The sequence below is a fragment of the Equus przewalskii genome, chromosome 4 (assembly GCF_037783145.1).
Source record: "Equus przewalskii isolate Varuska chromosome 4, EquPr2, whole genome shotgun sequence".
Taxonomy (NCBI): domain Eukaryota; kingdom Metazoa; phylum Chordata; class Mammalia; order Perissodactyla; family Equidae; genus Equus; species Equus przewalskii.
This window is the reverse complement of record NC_091834.1, coordinates 31,744,383-31,761,427: the sequence shown is the minus strand read 5'-3', so window position 1 is coordinate 31,761,427 and position 17,045 is coordinate 31,744,383. Positions and strand designations below refer to the sequence as shown.

At 40.2% G+C, this 17,045-nt stretch overlaps 1 protein-coding gene across 1 annotated transcript in view; it reads left to right on the top strand.

Annotated features, from left to right (window-relative positions):
- ABCB1 (ATP binding cassette subfamily B member 1) overlaps positions 1-17,045 on the top strand; it is a 197,324-nt gene that overhangs the window by 121,895 nt on the left and 58,384 nt on the right. Inside the window, exons 5-8 of the mRNA XM_070617351.1 lie at positions 3,667-3,823; positions 12,076-12,124; positions 14,413-14,604; positions 15,035-15,206. Of these exons, the coding sequence (XP_070473452.1) occupies positions 3,667-3,823; positions 12,076-12,124; positions 14,413-14,604; positions 15,035-15,206 (570 nt within the window). The remainder of the gene's footprint in view (positions 1-3,666; positions 3,824-12,075; positions 12,125-14,412; positions 14,605-15,034; positions 15,207-17,045) is intronic.

Below are 17,045 nucleotides of genomic sequence, written 5' to 3'. Positions count from 1 at the left end.
ACACATGTGTAAGACTTCATTACCTAGTCCTCCCTTGACACAGCTTCCTCCTCTAGTAACCATCCTCTTTTTCCTTTTGCCCCAAGATCATCAAAAGGATAGTCAACATGCTGTCTCTACTACTTCATCACCACATTACTCTTTTTTCTTTTTTCTTTTTTAATTGAGGTAACATTAGTTTATAACATTATATAAATGTTAGGTTTACATCATTATATTTGATTTCTGTGTAGACTGCATTATGTTTACCACCCAAAGACGAATTACCATCAATCACTGTACACATGCGCCCTGTCACCCCTTTGGCCCTCCTCCCTCCCCACTTCCCCTCTAGTAACCACCAATCTAATCTCTGTATCTATGTGTTCTTTGTTGTTGTCTAAATTACTCTTAATCTCACTTACTCTTTGTCTTTTCCTGGATGATTTTATCTACTTGCATGCTTCTGCTACGTATGTTAGTGTCACAGAACTATGCCTCAAACTCTGAATTCTCTCCACATGTTTCCTGGATAGCACTTCCAGGATGGGCGATCAAACAGGACCTTTCTTGAAAACCCTTGCCTCTTCTGGTTTGCCCTGGCTCAGTGAAGGGTGCCTCTTGGTCACTCAGCTTCTTCTCGCTGCTTCTATATCTGTATTCTATCAAGCTGTCACCCTGCAGCTTGGCAGTTAACACTGCTCTTGGCAGTTAATCACAGTTAACAATGCTCTCTAAGCACACTGTGATATTCCTGCTCTGCTTACCATTCTTTCTGGCTGGAATGCCTTCCTTTTTGCTTCTAAATACTTGCTGAACTTTCAAAACTGGGAGGAAGCATTACCTCCTCTGTGAAGCTTTTCAACAAAGGAGGGAATGCCCATTTCCTCAATTTTATGTCTGCCGTACTTTGCACACTCTGCTGTCAAAGCATGCAGAATATATATTGCATGTACTTCTTTTGCTTATCCTTCTTCCTTCTTTTTAAACACTCTGAAGGCAGGAGTTATCTCTTTGGTATTTATCTCTGGCTTTTATCATTCATTGAATAGGCACATAGTAAATGTTTATATTCATGGCCTGCTTGTTTTTATTACACCCAATGATTAGTTTTGGAGGTCAAGTGTCATGTGGGGGTGGTGATGAGAGAAATCCTTGCGTGTCAACTATCTTCTCCTCCTCTGTTGAGGAATTTGATGTTTTGTCCACTTCAGTACAGCCTCTGAGAGAAGATAAATGGTTTCCGCCCATCTCTTTCTCCATTTTTGTGGGTTTTTTTTTTTTTTTTTTTTTTTGGTGAGGAAGATTGCTCCAAGCTAACATCTGTTGCCAATCTTCCTCTTTTTTGCTTGAGGAAGATTGTCCCTGAGTTAACATCTGTGCCAATCTTCCTCTACTTTATGTGGGATAACACCACAGCGTGGCCTGACAAATGGTGCTAGGTCCCCACTTGGGATCTGGGCCTGTGAACCCTGGCTGTCTAAGTGGAGCGTGTGAACTTAAGTACTATGCCATGCGGCTGGCCCCTCCTTATTTGTGTTTTTTTTTTAGGAGGTGGATGAATGCCTAGTTAAGACAAAGTAAAGAGTGGCAAAATTTAGCTTGTGTTTCAATGAAACATGAAAAAAAATTGCCAGAAACATATTCTCCCCCTTAAAAGTCTTAATTTATAAAGAGAATGATGTTTTTAGATTATGGAAAGTGTATGTCATTAGCCCAAACTTAAGCTCACTCAATTACATTTTTAAGAGCTAGAAAAATTTTAAATGCAAATATCTAAGAGTATGTTAGATATTCTTCTTATATCAGACTTCTATTTTCGCTAATTTTATAGTTCAGCTTCACTTTTTCTTTCCTGCTTTATGGACTGCCATTCACTACTGCTGAGAATTATTCTGCTCTTTATATCTCCACTTGTCGATTCAATACTTGTTCCCACTTATTGCTACTGTCAGTCTCTTCTTAGCTAACTTTAGGATTGATTTCTGTTTCTTTGTGAAGCATACGTAAGTTCTAAAATCTTATTTTCTGCTGCTGTGTCTTTTATGTTGCCTGATCTTGATCTTTGTTTTGTTTTGTTACCTGATCTTGATCTTTGTTTTGTTTTATATTCCCTGCCTAGTTGTTAGTGCCATCGAGTCCATTCCGGCTCCTAGCCACCCTGTGTATAGTGGAGTGCAGCTCTGTCTGGTCTTTTTCTCCATCCTCTCACCTTTTGGTGCTGTATCAGACATGCTCTGCTGCTAGTCACAGGGTTTTTGTGACCATTTATTCAGAAATGGGTGGCCAGGTCCTTCTTCGTAGTCTGTCTTAGTCTGGAAGCTCTACTGAAACGTGTCTACCACAGGTGACCCTTCTGGATTTGAAATACCCGTGGCATAGCTTTCAGCATCACAGCAACACGCAGCTGCCACAGTAAGACAGACAGATGTTGTGGTTTCCTGCCTGGGAAATGAATCTAGGCCAAGGCAGTGAGAGCGCCAGATCTTAGCCACTAGACCACCTCCCTGCCTAGACCTATGACTTCCTACCTAGTTTCCTCCAGATTACAAACTTGCTGAGTACAGACATGGTGAATCCACATGACAACCATCTGCCTCGGTTTATCCACAAACCACCACAGCTGACTTCATCCTGTTTCTGTTTTTTTCTTTCATTTGGTTTATCTTTTGGTCCTTAACTAGTTCCTTGAATTATACAGGGGAAGTATTAATTGCTTCCCAAATGGGCCTGTCACAGAGCCTGAGCCCATTCCTCTTACTGCGTCCTCTTCTTATCACTTTTTGGGTCCAAAGAATTGTTTCTTTCCTCCTTGTGACTTGTCCCCACTTAAAGAGATTATGCAAACCTGTACTGGTCAGTCATTATGGCCACATTCTATCTTAGAAAATCTATTCTTTGGGAAGCATACATCTAGCTCATTCCTTTTCTCTTCCTTCTCACTGTTGAGGCCTAATTACATTAAAATCATTTTACATTTGTGCTAATGCCATTATACAGCACACCTTTGACCCAAGCCACTTTCTTAAAACAATAAAACATGTTTCCTCAGTTGTGTCCATAGAGGGGTCTTTGGCAATCAAGATCTTTCTTGATTAAAAAGTTTTGAGATGAAAGGTAGCTTCTCTTCTTGGAAATCAGAGCAACAAATACTATATTTCTATTATTGTACCATTAAAGACTTTTACAATTTCTCAGAATGTTCCAAACTTCTCATCAATCCTCATATGTAAGAAGAGAGGACAGACTGAGTCCAATATGAAAAAGTAGGTCAGAACTCAATAGAAGAATCAAATGCCCATTTCTTTTTTTTTTTTTTTAAAGATTTTATTTTTTTCCTTTTTCTCCTCAAATCCACCCGGTACACAGTTGTATATTCTTCATTGTGGGTCCCTCTAGTTGTGGCATGTGGGATGCCACCCCAGCGTGGTCCGATGAGCAGTGCCATGTCCACACCCAGGATTCAAACTAACGAAACACCTGGCCTCCTGCAGCGGAGCGCGTGAACTCAACCACTCGGCCGTGGGGCCAGCCCCCAAATGCCCATTTCTAATTAGGCTATTGCAGTAGTTAAGCTTGGGCCAGCGTGGTAGCAGTAGTAGTCTGAGGATATATTTGGAACGTGGAGCAAACCATCCATGACACTGTGCTAATTGTTCCTGTTCTCTACATTTTCTTTCTTTTTAGTTTCGCTATTCAAATTGGCTTGATAAGTTGTATATGTTGCTGGGGACTACGGCTGCCATCATCCACGGAGCTGGACTCCCCCTCATGATGCTGGTTTTTGGACAAATGACGGATAGCTTTGCAAATGTAGGAAATGTAGGAAACGGGTCTTATCCAAGTAAGTATTGTTTGTGGTACTGATTTTATTGGAAGCTTGAGGAAAAATGAGTCACTTAGAGTAATGTTTGTGGAGCCCTTACTAAATGTGGACTAGTGTGTTTAGTGCTGTGGGAGGTAGAGGGGGTCTAAGCTATAGTTCACATTTGTCAAGATTTTGAGAAGATAGTATTCACAAGCATTAGAATGCACAATGGAAGTGCTGGCAGAGATACGTAAAAAAGAGACAGCTCTATGAAGTCAGAAATATGCCAGAAAGTTTCAGGAGGAGGTATAGGGACCTAATCTGGACCTTGAATGATAAGTAGTAATCAGTTATGAGATTCTCTGACAAACTGGATATGGGTGATTCAAAATCATACAGGAGTCCAGGATGATTCTAAAGTTTTAGCCTGAGAAACTGGATAAACTGGATGTAGTTACCATCAACTGAAATGAGGGGGGTGGAGGGAGAGTAGGTTTAGGCAGTACATACCAGAAATTTAATTTTGGGCATTGTTACAAGTTGGGCTTTTTGTAAATAGATGCTAAAATGGAGAACTGAGGCCTAGAGAAGTTTGTGTGTGTGTGTGTGTGTGTGTGTGTGTGTGTGTCTATTGGATAGTTCATATACAAGAACAAGTGGGAAGAGAGAGTATTTGAGTGCCAATGCCCAAAGTTAGGTAGATGAGGAGGAGAAAATTTGTGAAAGTTTTCTTCTGATTACTGTAGTTTTCTTAGTGAAGTAGCAAAACATTTGGCTGGTAAAGAAAGGAGATCTAAAACAATCCTCCAAGAGAGTGGGAAAGTGAATGGACTGCTGAAATAATCTGGGTTTCACACACACACTCTCACACTTGATTGAGGAGGGGCTGGTTGAGAGCTCTGAGCTTCCAAGTCGCCTTTGGTTTAGCCTAGATAGATAGATTGATTGATTGATTTTTTTTTTGAGGAAGATCAGCCCTGAGCTAACATCTCTTCTCTTTTTGCTGAGGAAGACTGGCCCTGAGCTAAGATCCGTGCCCATCTTCCTCTATTTTATATGTGGCACGCCTGCCACAGCATGGCTTGCCAAGTGGTGCCATGTCTGCACCTGGGATCCGAACCAGCGAACCTGAGGCCGCCAAAGCAGAACGTGTAAACTTAACTGCTGTGCCCTTGGGCCGGCCCCAAGATAGATTGATTTAAACTAAACCACCTAAAGACTTACAACCTGGCGATGCTCAAGTAGTAGAAATGTTGAAAATGCCCGTTTAAGAATACACTTGAGAATACAGTGACACCACGAAGATTTTACAATGACCCTTCAAGTTTTGGACCTTTAAGTCTCTAATGAATGCTGTGTATCCTTTCCCCAGCAACGTGCACATAAATCTTCCTACCAATTTGGGGTATTTATAGATCCTTTTATACATGTCTGTGGGTCCTGAGAACCCCTTCTTTGTGATCCTGCAGAACACGTTTACCCTGAGGCAGGATTACTTTAGTTTTGTGAATGCAGGTAATGAGCTGGGCCAGAAGATGTTATAGTATGTTTGAGTAATGTAAAATTCTTATGGATTTATTACGCACCTTCGTGGTATTCAAAGGGACCTGCCAAGAGGTGTTGTACTACCTTTGGATTGGCAGCTTGCTTTTATACCATTCACCAAAGGAAGTTCTCAGTGTTCTCTCTGAATTCATTGGTTCCCAGGCATGCTATAGTTGGCAAAAAGTAGATTAGTTAAAGTGTATCTCTACAATATATTATAGAAATAGCAAAAAAAAAAAAAAGATATACAGTACTTGATGCATTCTAGGTGCTTAAGAAATGGGATGAATAAATGCAAGACTGACTCAGAATTTTGTAGGTGAAAAAGAGCCTAGAAATTATCTGGCCCCAACCCACGATTTTATAGATGTAGAAACTGGTGCCCAGGAAGTTGAAACAATGTGGCCACGATGGAATTGCTTGCTAGTTGACAGAGCTGAGTTCCTGGGCCAGGAATCCTGCCTTTAGTCTGGTATTTTTTCCCACTCTACTAGTAGTTTCAAACTCTGCCTAAAATTGTAGCAAATGCCAGCATTTTTCACTTGGTCTTTTCTCTCCCTGAGAGACCATTCTGTAGATTTGCTTATTGGAATGTCAGGCAGATCAGCCAAGAGGTACAGCTCCTCAGGCCAGAGATGTGAAAGCAGCACAGGTGAGGAGATTGTAGCTCCTGGAGTCATTTCTGTCACCTGCAATAAACCCAACCACACTGAGTTGCAGGCTCTAGCCTGGGAAATGCCAGAGGGATTGATCATTGAAACAAAAGGTCCAGATTTCTCTTGCTGGTGGTTGACAGAGCTTCCTGCACCAGAAGACTGGAAATCATAGTGTTCTTGAGCTAGAATGGACCTTGTAGATCATTTAAGTCAGTGGTTTACTAACTATTCTTTAATTAGAAACACCCCCCCCCCCCCCCCCCGCCCGCCGCCCGAGTGTAAATAACATCTGACGTGGAAGCTCATCAGGTAAAACAGCTGAAAAGGAGGCTTCCTAGGTTGAAAGTGTTGGAGGGGAGCCCAGGCCAGGGTCTCTGCTGATTGTCTGCTCTCCTGCCTCCTGGCAGCAGTGTCGAGGTCATTCCACATAGAGCCCACCGCATATATACCCAATTGCACCCTGGGCCCAGAGCCATCCTCATCTCATCTCTTGCCTCCCCAACTCTAACTTGCTAACTGCTCTCTGTGCTTCCATTCTTACCCACTTGTGTGCAGTTCTCCACACACTGTCAGAGTGAGCTTTTCCAAACACAAGTCTCGTCACATCTCTCCCATTGGATTTCTGTAGCATGGAATAAATACACATTCCTTACATTGGCCTACATGGCCTCCTCCTGCCCCAACAGTCTCATTGCTTATTACCTCCTCAGTACAGCCTACCACACTGACCTTCTTTCTGTTTTGTGACCACTCCCATCTCCTTCCTGGCTTGGGGCCCTGCAGAAACTGCCGCATCTATGTCTCTGTAATGGCTTCTTATCATTCAGCTCTCACTCAGAAAGACCTTTTGTTCCCAACCCAACCCAAAGTCAGTATAGCATCACTGCTTTATTTACTTATTAAGATTTATTACTCTAAAATTAATTTGTTAGTTTATTGGTTTGTTTATTACAGCTTCTCAAATGGGAAGAAAGGCATAAGGGGAAAAAACGAAGTTCCTGAGAAAACCTATCTTAGCTATTTCAGCAGTGGTACCATGTCACATGAGGTTTGGGCCCTGAAAGTGACAGGATTTCATCCTTGCACAGAAATCCAATGAGATTAGAAAAAATGACTCTCTCGTTCTAGGTTGTGTCCCGAGTGTCTGGAACAGTGCCTAACATGAAGGCTCTATGGAAAATGGTTTGAAAACTAACTATGATATAATCTCATTTTACCAGTTAGGAAATCACAAATGTATTTATGCTATGTACTTTAAAATTTATGCTGTTCTTAAGTGTTCAGTAGGTAAAATAAGTTAACCTTCTGAGGTATTTGGGTCAGATAGAAATGTAATGTGATTCTTAAATGATATGGAGTCTTTAGGCAGTTTGGTGGGCACTGTTTAGTTGTAGGTTTCTTTGAAGTCTTGCTTGGGTAGGAAGATGGGATCTACTGTATCTCTTTGTAATCTTATGATATGTGAGACACTTGTATACAAAATAGAATGATTGGATGGACTATTTCAGTAAAGGGTCTGCATGTGTGGTGGCTCTGTGAAACCACTTGTACGTCTTTGGGACAAGCTAGGTTACAGCAGATAGAGAGGCTGTGCACTGAGGATACAAAGATATGTAAGATATAGTCTAGTTCTCTAGGAGCTGACACCAGTGGGAGTGGGCGGAGGAGATAGATACAAAGCATCATATTTCTATTCTAGCATTGACTTAGTAAATTGAATTGTGTATCAATTACTGTGGAATTCTGTGACAAGCTGCATCATTCTGCTTGGGGTAAGCCATTTGAGAGAAGGTCATATTTGAGCTCACTCATGGAAGAAGAGTCTTTTCCAGGACAAAAATTGTGTAAAAGGCATTCCAGATAGAGGAGAATGAATAAAGGCTTGGAGGAAGAAAGCTGTCATAAGTTCTTTAGTGCATCTCTCAGTGTGTGGAAAATATTTTGAGTCTAAAAGAGTGGAGCGTAGTCTCGTGAAATTTAAACAAAATGTTTTGTCATGCTCAGTTTCCCCTCCAATCGCCAAGGGCAAAGGCTTCAAGAACACAAAAGCCTAGAGGAAACTTAGGCACCGTTTTCTTTTATGCTGCAGCACTCCTCCGTGCAGACAGTGACTGCAGTACCCTGGCTACTGGAATGAGGAGAAGGGTGTGTGTTAAGAAAATATCTGGAAAATCATTGGTTGACATTTCAAAAGTGTTATCCTGTCATGTATATTGTGGCAGGATTGCAGAGAGACTAATATGACATATTTTGGATGTTGGACTTAGTCTTTTATGCAGTAGACTGTCACTGAGGTTTATTAATGGGAGCAAGATGATTGCATTTTTGTTTCCAATGGTAAAATCTGGAGCCCTGATTAGAACAGAAAGATCAGTTAGGAGGCTCTCGTTAGAGTAGAGGGAAGAGATGATGTGGACTTGAACCAGAGCATTGACCATGAGGAAGGAGAGGATTTGGGAGTGCAGATATGGGAGTCACTGAAGCTGCAGGAGTGGCTGAGGTGACCCTGGAAGTGTGCATGGAATTCTGGGAAACACCAGCATGTAGGAAGGAGGGAGAGCACAAGGAACCAGTGAATGAGCCTGTAAGAGAGGAATCAGAGTGGTGGAAGAGCCAGGAGAATGAGGTTCTGGAAGCTGGAAAAGGAGATGGTGGGCAAGAGTCTAAGCAAGTATTTTATTAAAATAAAAGCTACACTTAAGTGTTTGGCTTTCCTTTACTGATTATTTGCCTGATACTGTAATATAGCCCAGAGAGTTTCTGGCTTCTCCCACTGAAAAATAATGTTAACTTTTGGATACTGTTCAAATATTCTTCTTTATAACTATGGGTTTGGGCAGTAGCCCTTTGAGATCCACACAAGCAAGTGGACTATATCACCTCTAAGGTCATTTCAGCTTGAAAGTTTGGATTTTGTGAAAGCATGCCTAAGGATAAGAATGTTATCAGAAGCTCAGAGAGGAGGGAAAAATCTGGGACAGAGAGGTTTTAATTAATAAAAGTTGGCTGGCGGAAAAGAAAAGTTGATTAGAGGGAGTCTAAAGAACATAGCGTCTTTATTTCGTTCTTTGGTCAGTAGAGATGATCTCTGTCAGAGGACCTGCATGCTCCATTTTCATTCTGACTGGTACACTTTGACACTACTGAGGCACAAGTAAAAGGTACTTGGTGCTCGAGTTGGTTTCTGATGACTGAAACTATATATACATACATATACACACGTGTGTGTGTAATGTATAGTTGTATGCATAAACATGAAGGAGTCAATTTTGACCTTGAACATAAGGTTTTACTGTCTGAACTGTGTAAAAATGACGGTAGACCTAGAAGCTACCGTTGCCGAAGAGCGTTTGTTGAAATTCTCTTGGTCCCTTATCTCTAGAATTGGGAAAACTGATAGTAGCAGTGAGTAGAAAACAGAGATTTAGTTCAACTTGAAAATTTGTCTTGATTTGGTAGTGATCCACACTAGTGACAATTAATACCATTTGGAAACAGTTCCTGGCTAAATAGATAAGACAGTAAATCCCTAAGGAGAGATCTTCCAAGACTGATTTGGAGAATAATCGTCACGCAGCTATTTAGTATCCTGGTTTATCTTTGAAAATATGGAGCAGAAGCAATCTCAGAAGTGGTTAAAACAGTCTATCTGGACTCATTTACTCCCGCATTGACACAAGGTGAAGCCGTCACGGTTCTCCGCTACATGTTTTGCTACGTCTCTGCGTCTCTTTCTTACTCCCTTACTTTCTGCGTTACCCCTAAATGGAGTCTTCCCCAGGGTTCCGGCTTGGTCGCCCTTTTCTCCTTACCTGTCATCCTGTCCTCAGAGGTAAGGAGAAATGACTTTTTTCTTTTTTTGCCCTAAATTTAGCTATGGCCTCTAGCACATGACTCCTAAGTCTTCAGACCTGAGCTCTCTCTAGAATTCTAGAGCCACAACCTGAAAGAGAGGGATCAGAGTGGTGGAAGAATGAGGAGAATGAGGTTCTGGAAGCCTGAAGAGGAGATAGTGGTATCTTGGACATCTTGGATAACTGGACATCTTCAACTGAATGTCCCAAGCACCACAGAATAAAAACCTTCAAAACGGAATTAATAATCTTCTCACATCTGACCAGACCTGCTTTTTTTGCTGACTTCTCATTTCCCACCAGGGCACCATCATTCTTCAGATGCTTTGACTCGAGGTCTTGATCGTTTTTTGTTTTCACTCTCTCGACTTCTGTGCCATCAGTTGCTAAGGCCTGTAACTTTTCCTTCCCTAAATCTTAGTGGTACTTTCTTCTTTATTATTCTCATTTAGACCCTCTTTCCTTACATAATTGTAGTAGCTCAAGTATCTCAGTCTCTCCCTATTCTAGCTGGCAGCTAGTCATCCTAGACCATATATCTAATGATATCCTTTTCTGCTCAACACCGCTGAATGACCACTCATTTTTATACACCATACCTGCAGGGCCCAGATTAACTTTCCAGACACATATCCACCTCCTCCCATCCCCACAACACACCCCACACTCCAGCCAAAGTGGCTTACTCATTGTTCAAACATGCCGTGGACTTTTGCCTATCCCTGTTTTTCCTTTTGTCAGAAAAACTTTTCCTCTTCTTTCCCACACTTGTCAAAATCAGACTCATCTGAACTAGGCTGTCTCATCTTATAACATAACTTTTGAAGTGACTACAAGATTTAAAGTGTGCCTTTCCTGATGATCTGGCAATCTTGATTATGATAATTTATCCTATAAAAATATTTACCGTATATTCATATATATGTGTATGGGTATGTTTAATGGAGCATTGCTTGTAATAGTGAAGTATTGGAAACAACTGAAATAGATGCAACTTTGGAAAAATAGATACACATATATGTATATATATACACAATGACATGGAAATTTGGCCACTCAATGTGGGCTGTGATTCTATTTTTTAAATAAGCCTTATGTATATTTGTGTATGTGTATACATGCATACAGTAAAGAAAATCTGAAAAAATGCATGCCAAAACATTGAACGGCGGTCATTGTGTGTGTGTGTGTTGAGAGGGGGAGTGTTAAGATTTTAATGTACCCATCCAAAAATGTCATCATTTGCTATTACTGAATGATGAGCTCACTGGTGTTTATTACATTATTGTTTATATTTTATATTTCTAAATAAAAATAAAAACTGGAGAAATGCAGTGTTAGATTTTAAATACTAAGTGCTTTAGTGTCAAGTATGCACTGATGTTTATTTATCAGGACAGAGACCCTAGAAAAGGTTTTTCTCTATGTCATCTTGGAGTGATAGTTCAGAAAATATTTTAATTCAAGGATGCTGATATTCCTACTGACAGACTGCTTCTTAATAAGTGTGAGTTTCTTCTTGCAAATAAGCTTCATTAAATTGAGTGTGTATGTGGTTGCATGTGGCCAGTGGTGAAGGATTTGAATGGATGCCATAATGCTTACACACAATTAAAACTGAATGAGGGGGGCCGGCAGCACCACGGTTAAGTGCGCACATTGTGCTTCGGTGGCCTGGGGTTTGCCAGTTCAGATCCTGGGTGCGGACATGGCACGTCTTGGCAAGCCATGCTGTGGTAGGCGTTCCACATATAAAGTAGAGGAAGATGGGCATGGATGTTAGCCCAGGGCCAGTCTTCCTCAGCAAAAAAGAGGAGGATTGGCAGCAGATGTTAGCTCAGGGCTAATCTTAGTCAAAAAAAAGAAAAAAAAAAAAGAATGAGGGGCCAGCCTGGTGGCATAGTGGTTAAGTTCACGTGCTCTGCTTCGGAGGCCCCAGGGTACGTGGGTTCGGATCCTAGGTGTGGACCTACACACCACTCATCAAGCTGTGCTCTGGCGGCATCCCACGTAGACGATAGAGGAAGATTGGCACAGATGTTAGCTCATGGCCAATCTTCCTCACCAAAATAAATAAATAAATAAATAAATAAATAATTTAAAAAACCCTGAATCAGTTTGGCCTATTTTTGTGTAAATGTTAAGTGACACAAGTTTGATTCATTTTTATATGCTTATTTTTAATGGAGAACAAAGAGACCTAATGGTATGTGTTTGTTTTGTGGTAATCTAGGTAACGGCAGCCCTACACCTTTCGAGAAGCTGGAGGAGGAAATGACCAAGTAATTAGACATTTTCCTTACTATTGTTCAACTCTTCTGTGTTAATCCAATTGTAGCAGTGTTTAAAATTTTGCATTATTATAATAAAGATTCAAAGTTTTGAGGAGAACAATACCATTGTTAGTTTTCCAAGAGGATATAATGTAGAATTCTTTTGCTTTTTAAGAAAAGAATTTGCTGCATGTGATGTGCTAAAGTTAAGGTTACTAGATTAGACTTACGTGTGCATTGGAAAGACAGAATATCACGTACAGGGAATTAGAGGAGTTCCAAGTGACCTTTTAAAATGTAGTTAAATTAAAAATCACATTATTTGCAATGGCTTTTTAATTATTAGTTTGCTTCCTGGATGTTTTCAGTAACGATGTAATAATGAGATCAGTCAATAGGATTTTTTTTTAAACACAGCATGTAGTCCTAAACAATGAAACAAACACCTCAGAATAAATATAAAAATTCTATAACCTTAACTCACCTTGGGGAAGCTTTTGTTAATGATTTACATATCTTGAAGTTTGCTCCCCAGAATAGCTTATAAAAGATGTTCAAAGATATGAGTTGGTGAATCAGAAGATAATGATTCCACCGTATCCTGTAAATGATCTGGTAGATTTGAAGACAATGGAGACACTTGATCGTATTTTGAAAGATGAGAAGCAAGTACCTACAAATATTCCTGTGGAAAGGCTTTTTTTTTTTTAATATTAAGGAAAATAAAACAGAATGTCTTGTGATCATCTTATAAATGCTTAAATATAAATATATTTTGTTGGAATGAACATTGACTGATCGTTTAAAAAACATTCACTGGGGCCGGCTCCGTGGCCGAGTGGTTAAGTTCACGCACTCCGCTGCGGTGGCCCAGGGTTCGGATCCTGGGCACGGACATGGCACCGCTCGTCAGGCCACGTTGAGGTGGCGTCCCACATCCCACAACTAGAAGGACCTGGAACTAAGATATACGGCTGTGTACAGGGCGGGTTTGGGGAGATAAAGCAGGAAAAAAAAAAAAAGATAGGCAACAGTTGTTAGCCCAGGTGCCAATCTTTGAAAAACAAAGTAAAAAACATTCACTGATTCTCAAAGCATGAATTCTCCTTGTTAAATGGGGTTTCTTTTTAGCTATCTGTTTATATATCATTAACACTTGGATAATGATTAATTACTGAGCTATCTATTAACTAAAATTTAGTATTCTAATTACATCTTCCCTGATAAATACATTGTAAATTACAGGGTCTAGCTCAGGGAAGAATGTTCACCAAGATTCTTGCTGAGTTGAACACTGAGTTGTGAACAGTAACATGAGCAATTTTCTGGTTATTACATAGCTGTTTTTATAGCTTCTGTATGGTTTGTACAAACATTTTTATTTGAAAATGACAAGTAGTAAATTTTAAAAAAGAGAATATTGATATATTTTATTTTAGAATGTTTGTCTTTAACTTAAAAATTAATTACTTAGTAAAACTCAAGAGATGTTTGCTTTCTTAAATGTGAAGACTCAAAGTGAGGAAACAAATTCAACATTTCTAGGTGATCAAGGGTCTGGTTTTAGAAGATTTTAGTTTTTTATTGTTAGAGTTTAAACTGGAAGGACCACTCTTTGATTCACTAAGCGTTTTAGGGTAACTGATGATGGCCAGTTGGGCAGACGATATGAAAATACCTTTTATTTTCAATTGTCTCTTGGCATCCAGGTTCTACCAGATTAATAGCCCACTAGGCCAGAGAACCATTCCTATCTCTTGGTTCCACTTTCTGGCAAGTTCTGTCACTTCTTTCCATTCCCCAATGTGCAGAAACCACCCCAAAGACTCATCAGTTGATACTGAGATATTCCGGGTAGACAAGACTACAGTCGTAGGTTTCACCTGACACTGATACTTCAAGGTGTCACACAAGTCTTTCACGATAACCGGTGTTCTCTGGGTGCTTACTATGTGCCAGGCACTGACCCAAGTGTATTACATGCACTACTGCGTTATGATTCTTTTCTCCATTTCAGCAATTAAAAAGCTGAGGCTTAAGAAGTTTAAGTAGCTTGCCCAAGATTACCCAGCAGATAAGAGCTGGGATTTGAGCTGAAACAGAAACCACACTCTTAACCATTCTACACTATATGGCGCAGACATAGCTGGATGCTGACGATCACCTCTGCTTGTTACAACTCGTTCTTATTTGTTAAGCATGGCAAGATAGCTAGATAACTCAAAAGTAAGAATCTGTGGTCTGTTTGGGAAAGAGGCATTGATTAGAGTATGTGCAGTAATCTTGTTGTTTTTCAGGTATGCCTATTATTACAGTGGAATTGGTGCTGGTGTCCTTGTTGCTGCTTACATTCAGGTTTCATTCTGGTGCCTGGCGGCTGGAAGACAAATATACAAAATTAGAAAACAATTTTTTCATGCTATAATGCAACAGGAGATAGGCTGGTTTGACATGCATGATGTTGGGGAGCTTAACACACGGCTCACAGAGTAAGTACCTAGTTGTATATTTAACTCAGATGTGGTTCTAATTCTTATTAAAATGAAAGAGATGTCATCAGCTCTATTAGGACATGTTAGTGCATCACAGAGACGTAATTGTGAGACTAAATTCCTTCTGAGCAGCAACCATGTCTTATGCATCTTTTTATTCCTAGTACTCTAGCAGGGTGTGAGGGGACCTGCATGACTAGCCCTGAATGAGGGATTGGACTTGCCAGACTCAAGAAATCCTCTGAGAGTGTGCTGTTGAAGTAGAGCAACAACGTGATACTTTCGGGGGATATTTCCCAGCAAGAGCCTTAGATGTTAACTAATTTACCCCAGACAAAAACAAACAAACCAAAAACAACTGGATTCAGGAGAAATGTTCTGTGTTTGCAATTCTGATATTTATTTCTAACGCTATCTGTTCTTTTAGTGATGTCTCCAAAATTAATGAAGGAATTGGTGACAAAATTGGAATGTTCTTTCAGTCGATGGCAACGTTTTTCACCGGTTTTATAGTAGGATTTACACGTGGTTGGAAGCTAACCCTTGTGATTTTGGCCATCAGTCCTGTTCTTGGACTGTCAGCTGGCATCTGGGCAAAGGTAGGTAGAACCTGCGAGTCCAGATTTTAAACTGTCTCCACCCCCACCTCCACACAGTGGAAGGCTGTTTCTACCAAATGATGACCCTGACTCTATATTTGATCCTTAGTTTTAAATCTTCTGTTCAACATCAGTGGGAATAAGCAGATGCAACCTCACTGATTCCTGCTCCGGGTGGGATTCCATGCTGTCCTGGGCCATGTGGTTATTTGGGGAAGAGATGAGAAAGACAGAAGTAGCTCTCATTTCTCCCCTTCATATAAAAGTTATGGTTTCCTCTTAAACAGTTTTGTTCTCTAGTAGAGAATTCCATATTCACACAGTAAATAGAGATTCAAGTTCAGTGAACAACACATGTGACCCGTTCAGTTAACAAACGTTATTGGTTTTAAAGTTTTTGGTTTTGAAGATTTTGTTTAATTTGTAAATTGATTTTGTAGTTTTGTCAGTGTTGTAAATGTTTTTATGTTTATACATATTTAAATCCACTAGTAGAAAAAAATTTGAAAAAATACTTTCCAGTCCCACATGCATGTAAATCCTAAGTGTGCAGTTCTCTCTCCCAATCACAAAGGCAAGGCAATACAGATGGCCCTCCCCACCTGTGCAAGATGCTCTTAAAAAACTTATTTTCCTTTTTAAGGCTGGGCATGGTGTTCATTTTAAACTGATTTGATGTAAGAGTGGGTTGTGGTGGATAGATCAGTATATAATTTCTGTTGGGTTCAGCGCAACACACTAGAGAATTAGAGAACTTAGAGATCACATTAGACTTTCATGTGAGCAAGGATGTAAAATAATGGAGGGCCAACAAAAGCCAAGACTAACACAAAATAAATCAGGATATAAGTACTAAGAACTTTTAGATCTTTTACTCCATAGGATGGGTATTGTTTTGCTGTTGCAAACAATAAGTACCGTTTACTGAGCATCTAGTATGTCAGACAAATACATATGTTTTCTGAAGTATAGCTATTATCTCATTTTACAGAGGAAGAAACTGAAGTTCTGTGGATTCTGTTAATTTGTTGCTCAGAGTAGCACAGGGTTTCAATGGTGTTCTTGGTGGTAAAATTGCATCTCTGTATCAGTCAGCTGAAATATTTGGCAAAAGCTTTGTGTGTTAATTGATTTTTCTATTTACTAGAATATTAAGCAAGTTAGGTGGCAAACTCTTCATATCAGTATTTCCTTAAAAACTGTTTAAAATGTACTGACGTTCATTCTAGTTAAGTTAGGAAAACAGACAGTAAGTTAATCTTTTAATAATTAATTATGCATTGCTTCAGATACTGTTTATTTAATAAAAGGAGCCCTACGCTTATTGCTGGAGACCTAAGTTTTAATCCTCACTCTACCATAAATATTTGGTCTGATTTCAAACAAATTTCTTAAATTCTCTGGTTGTCAGCCATATAAAAAAGGAATCTGGCCTTGTCTGGGAAGTTTCTTTGTCTCTGTGACCTGAGGCTCTCCTCCCCAACCCTGAGACACTGGGGCAAGAAGGCAGAACAGTCACAGCAAGCCACCTGGTCCAGGAAGCCTCTTTAGACATGTGGGCTGGTAGCTCTCTTTTCTCTCTCAGAGACACTATGGTGGATAGAGAGCAGAGGTAGGGGAAACCACCACACCCTGTCCCCGTCAAAGAATACGTGGTGGTCTGACCTTAAGAAACCACTTCCACTCTCTCAGGTAGCAGAAGCAGGGGCTAGTAGGTGCCCCAGCAGCTCCAAATAAACCACACCGACAAAAATGATACCACCCAGTCTCTGAATATAAAACCACTGCTGGATCCACAGCTCAGGAAAGTAGGCCAAGAATTGCATGCTAAACCCTAGC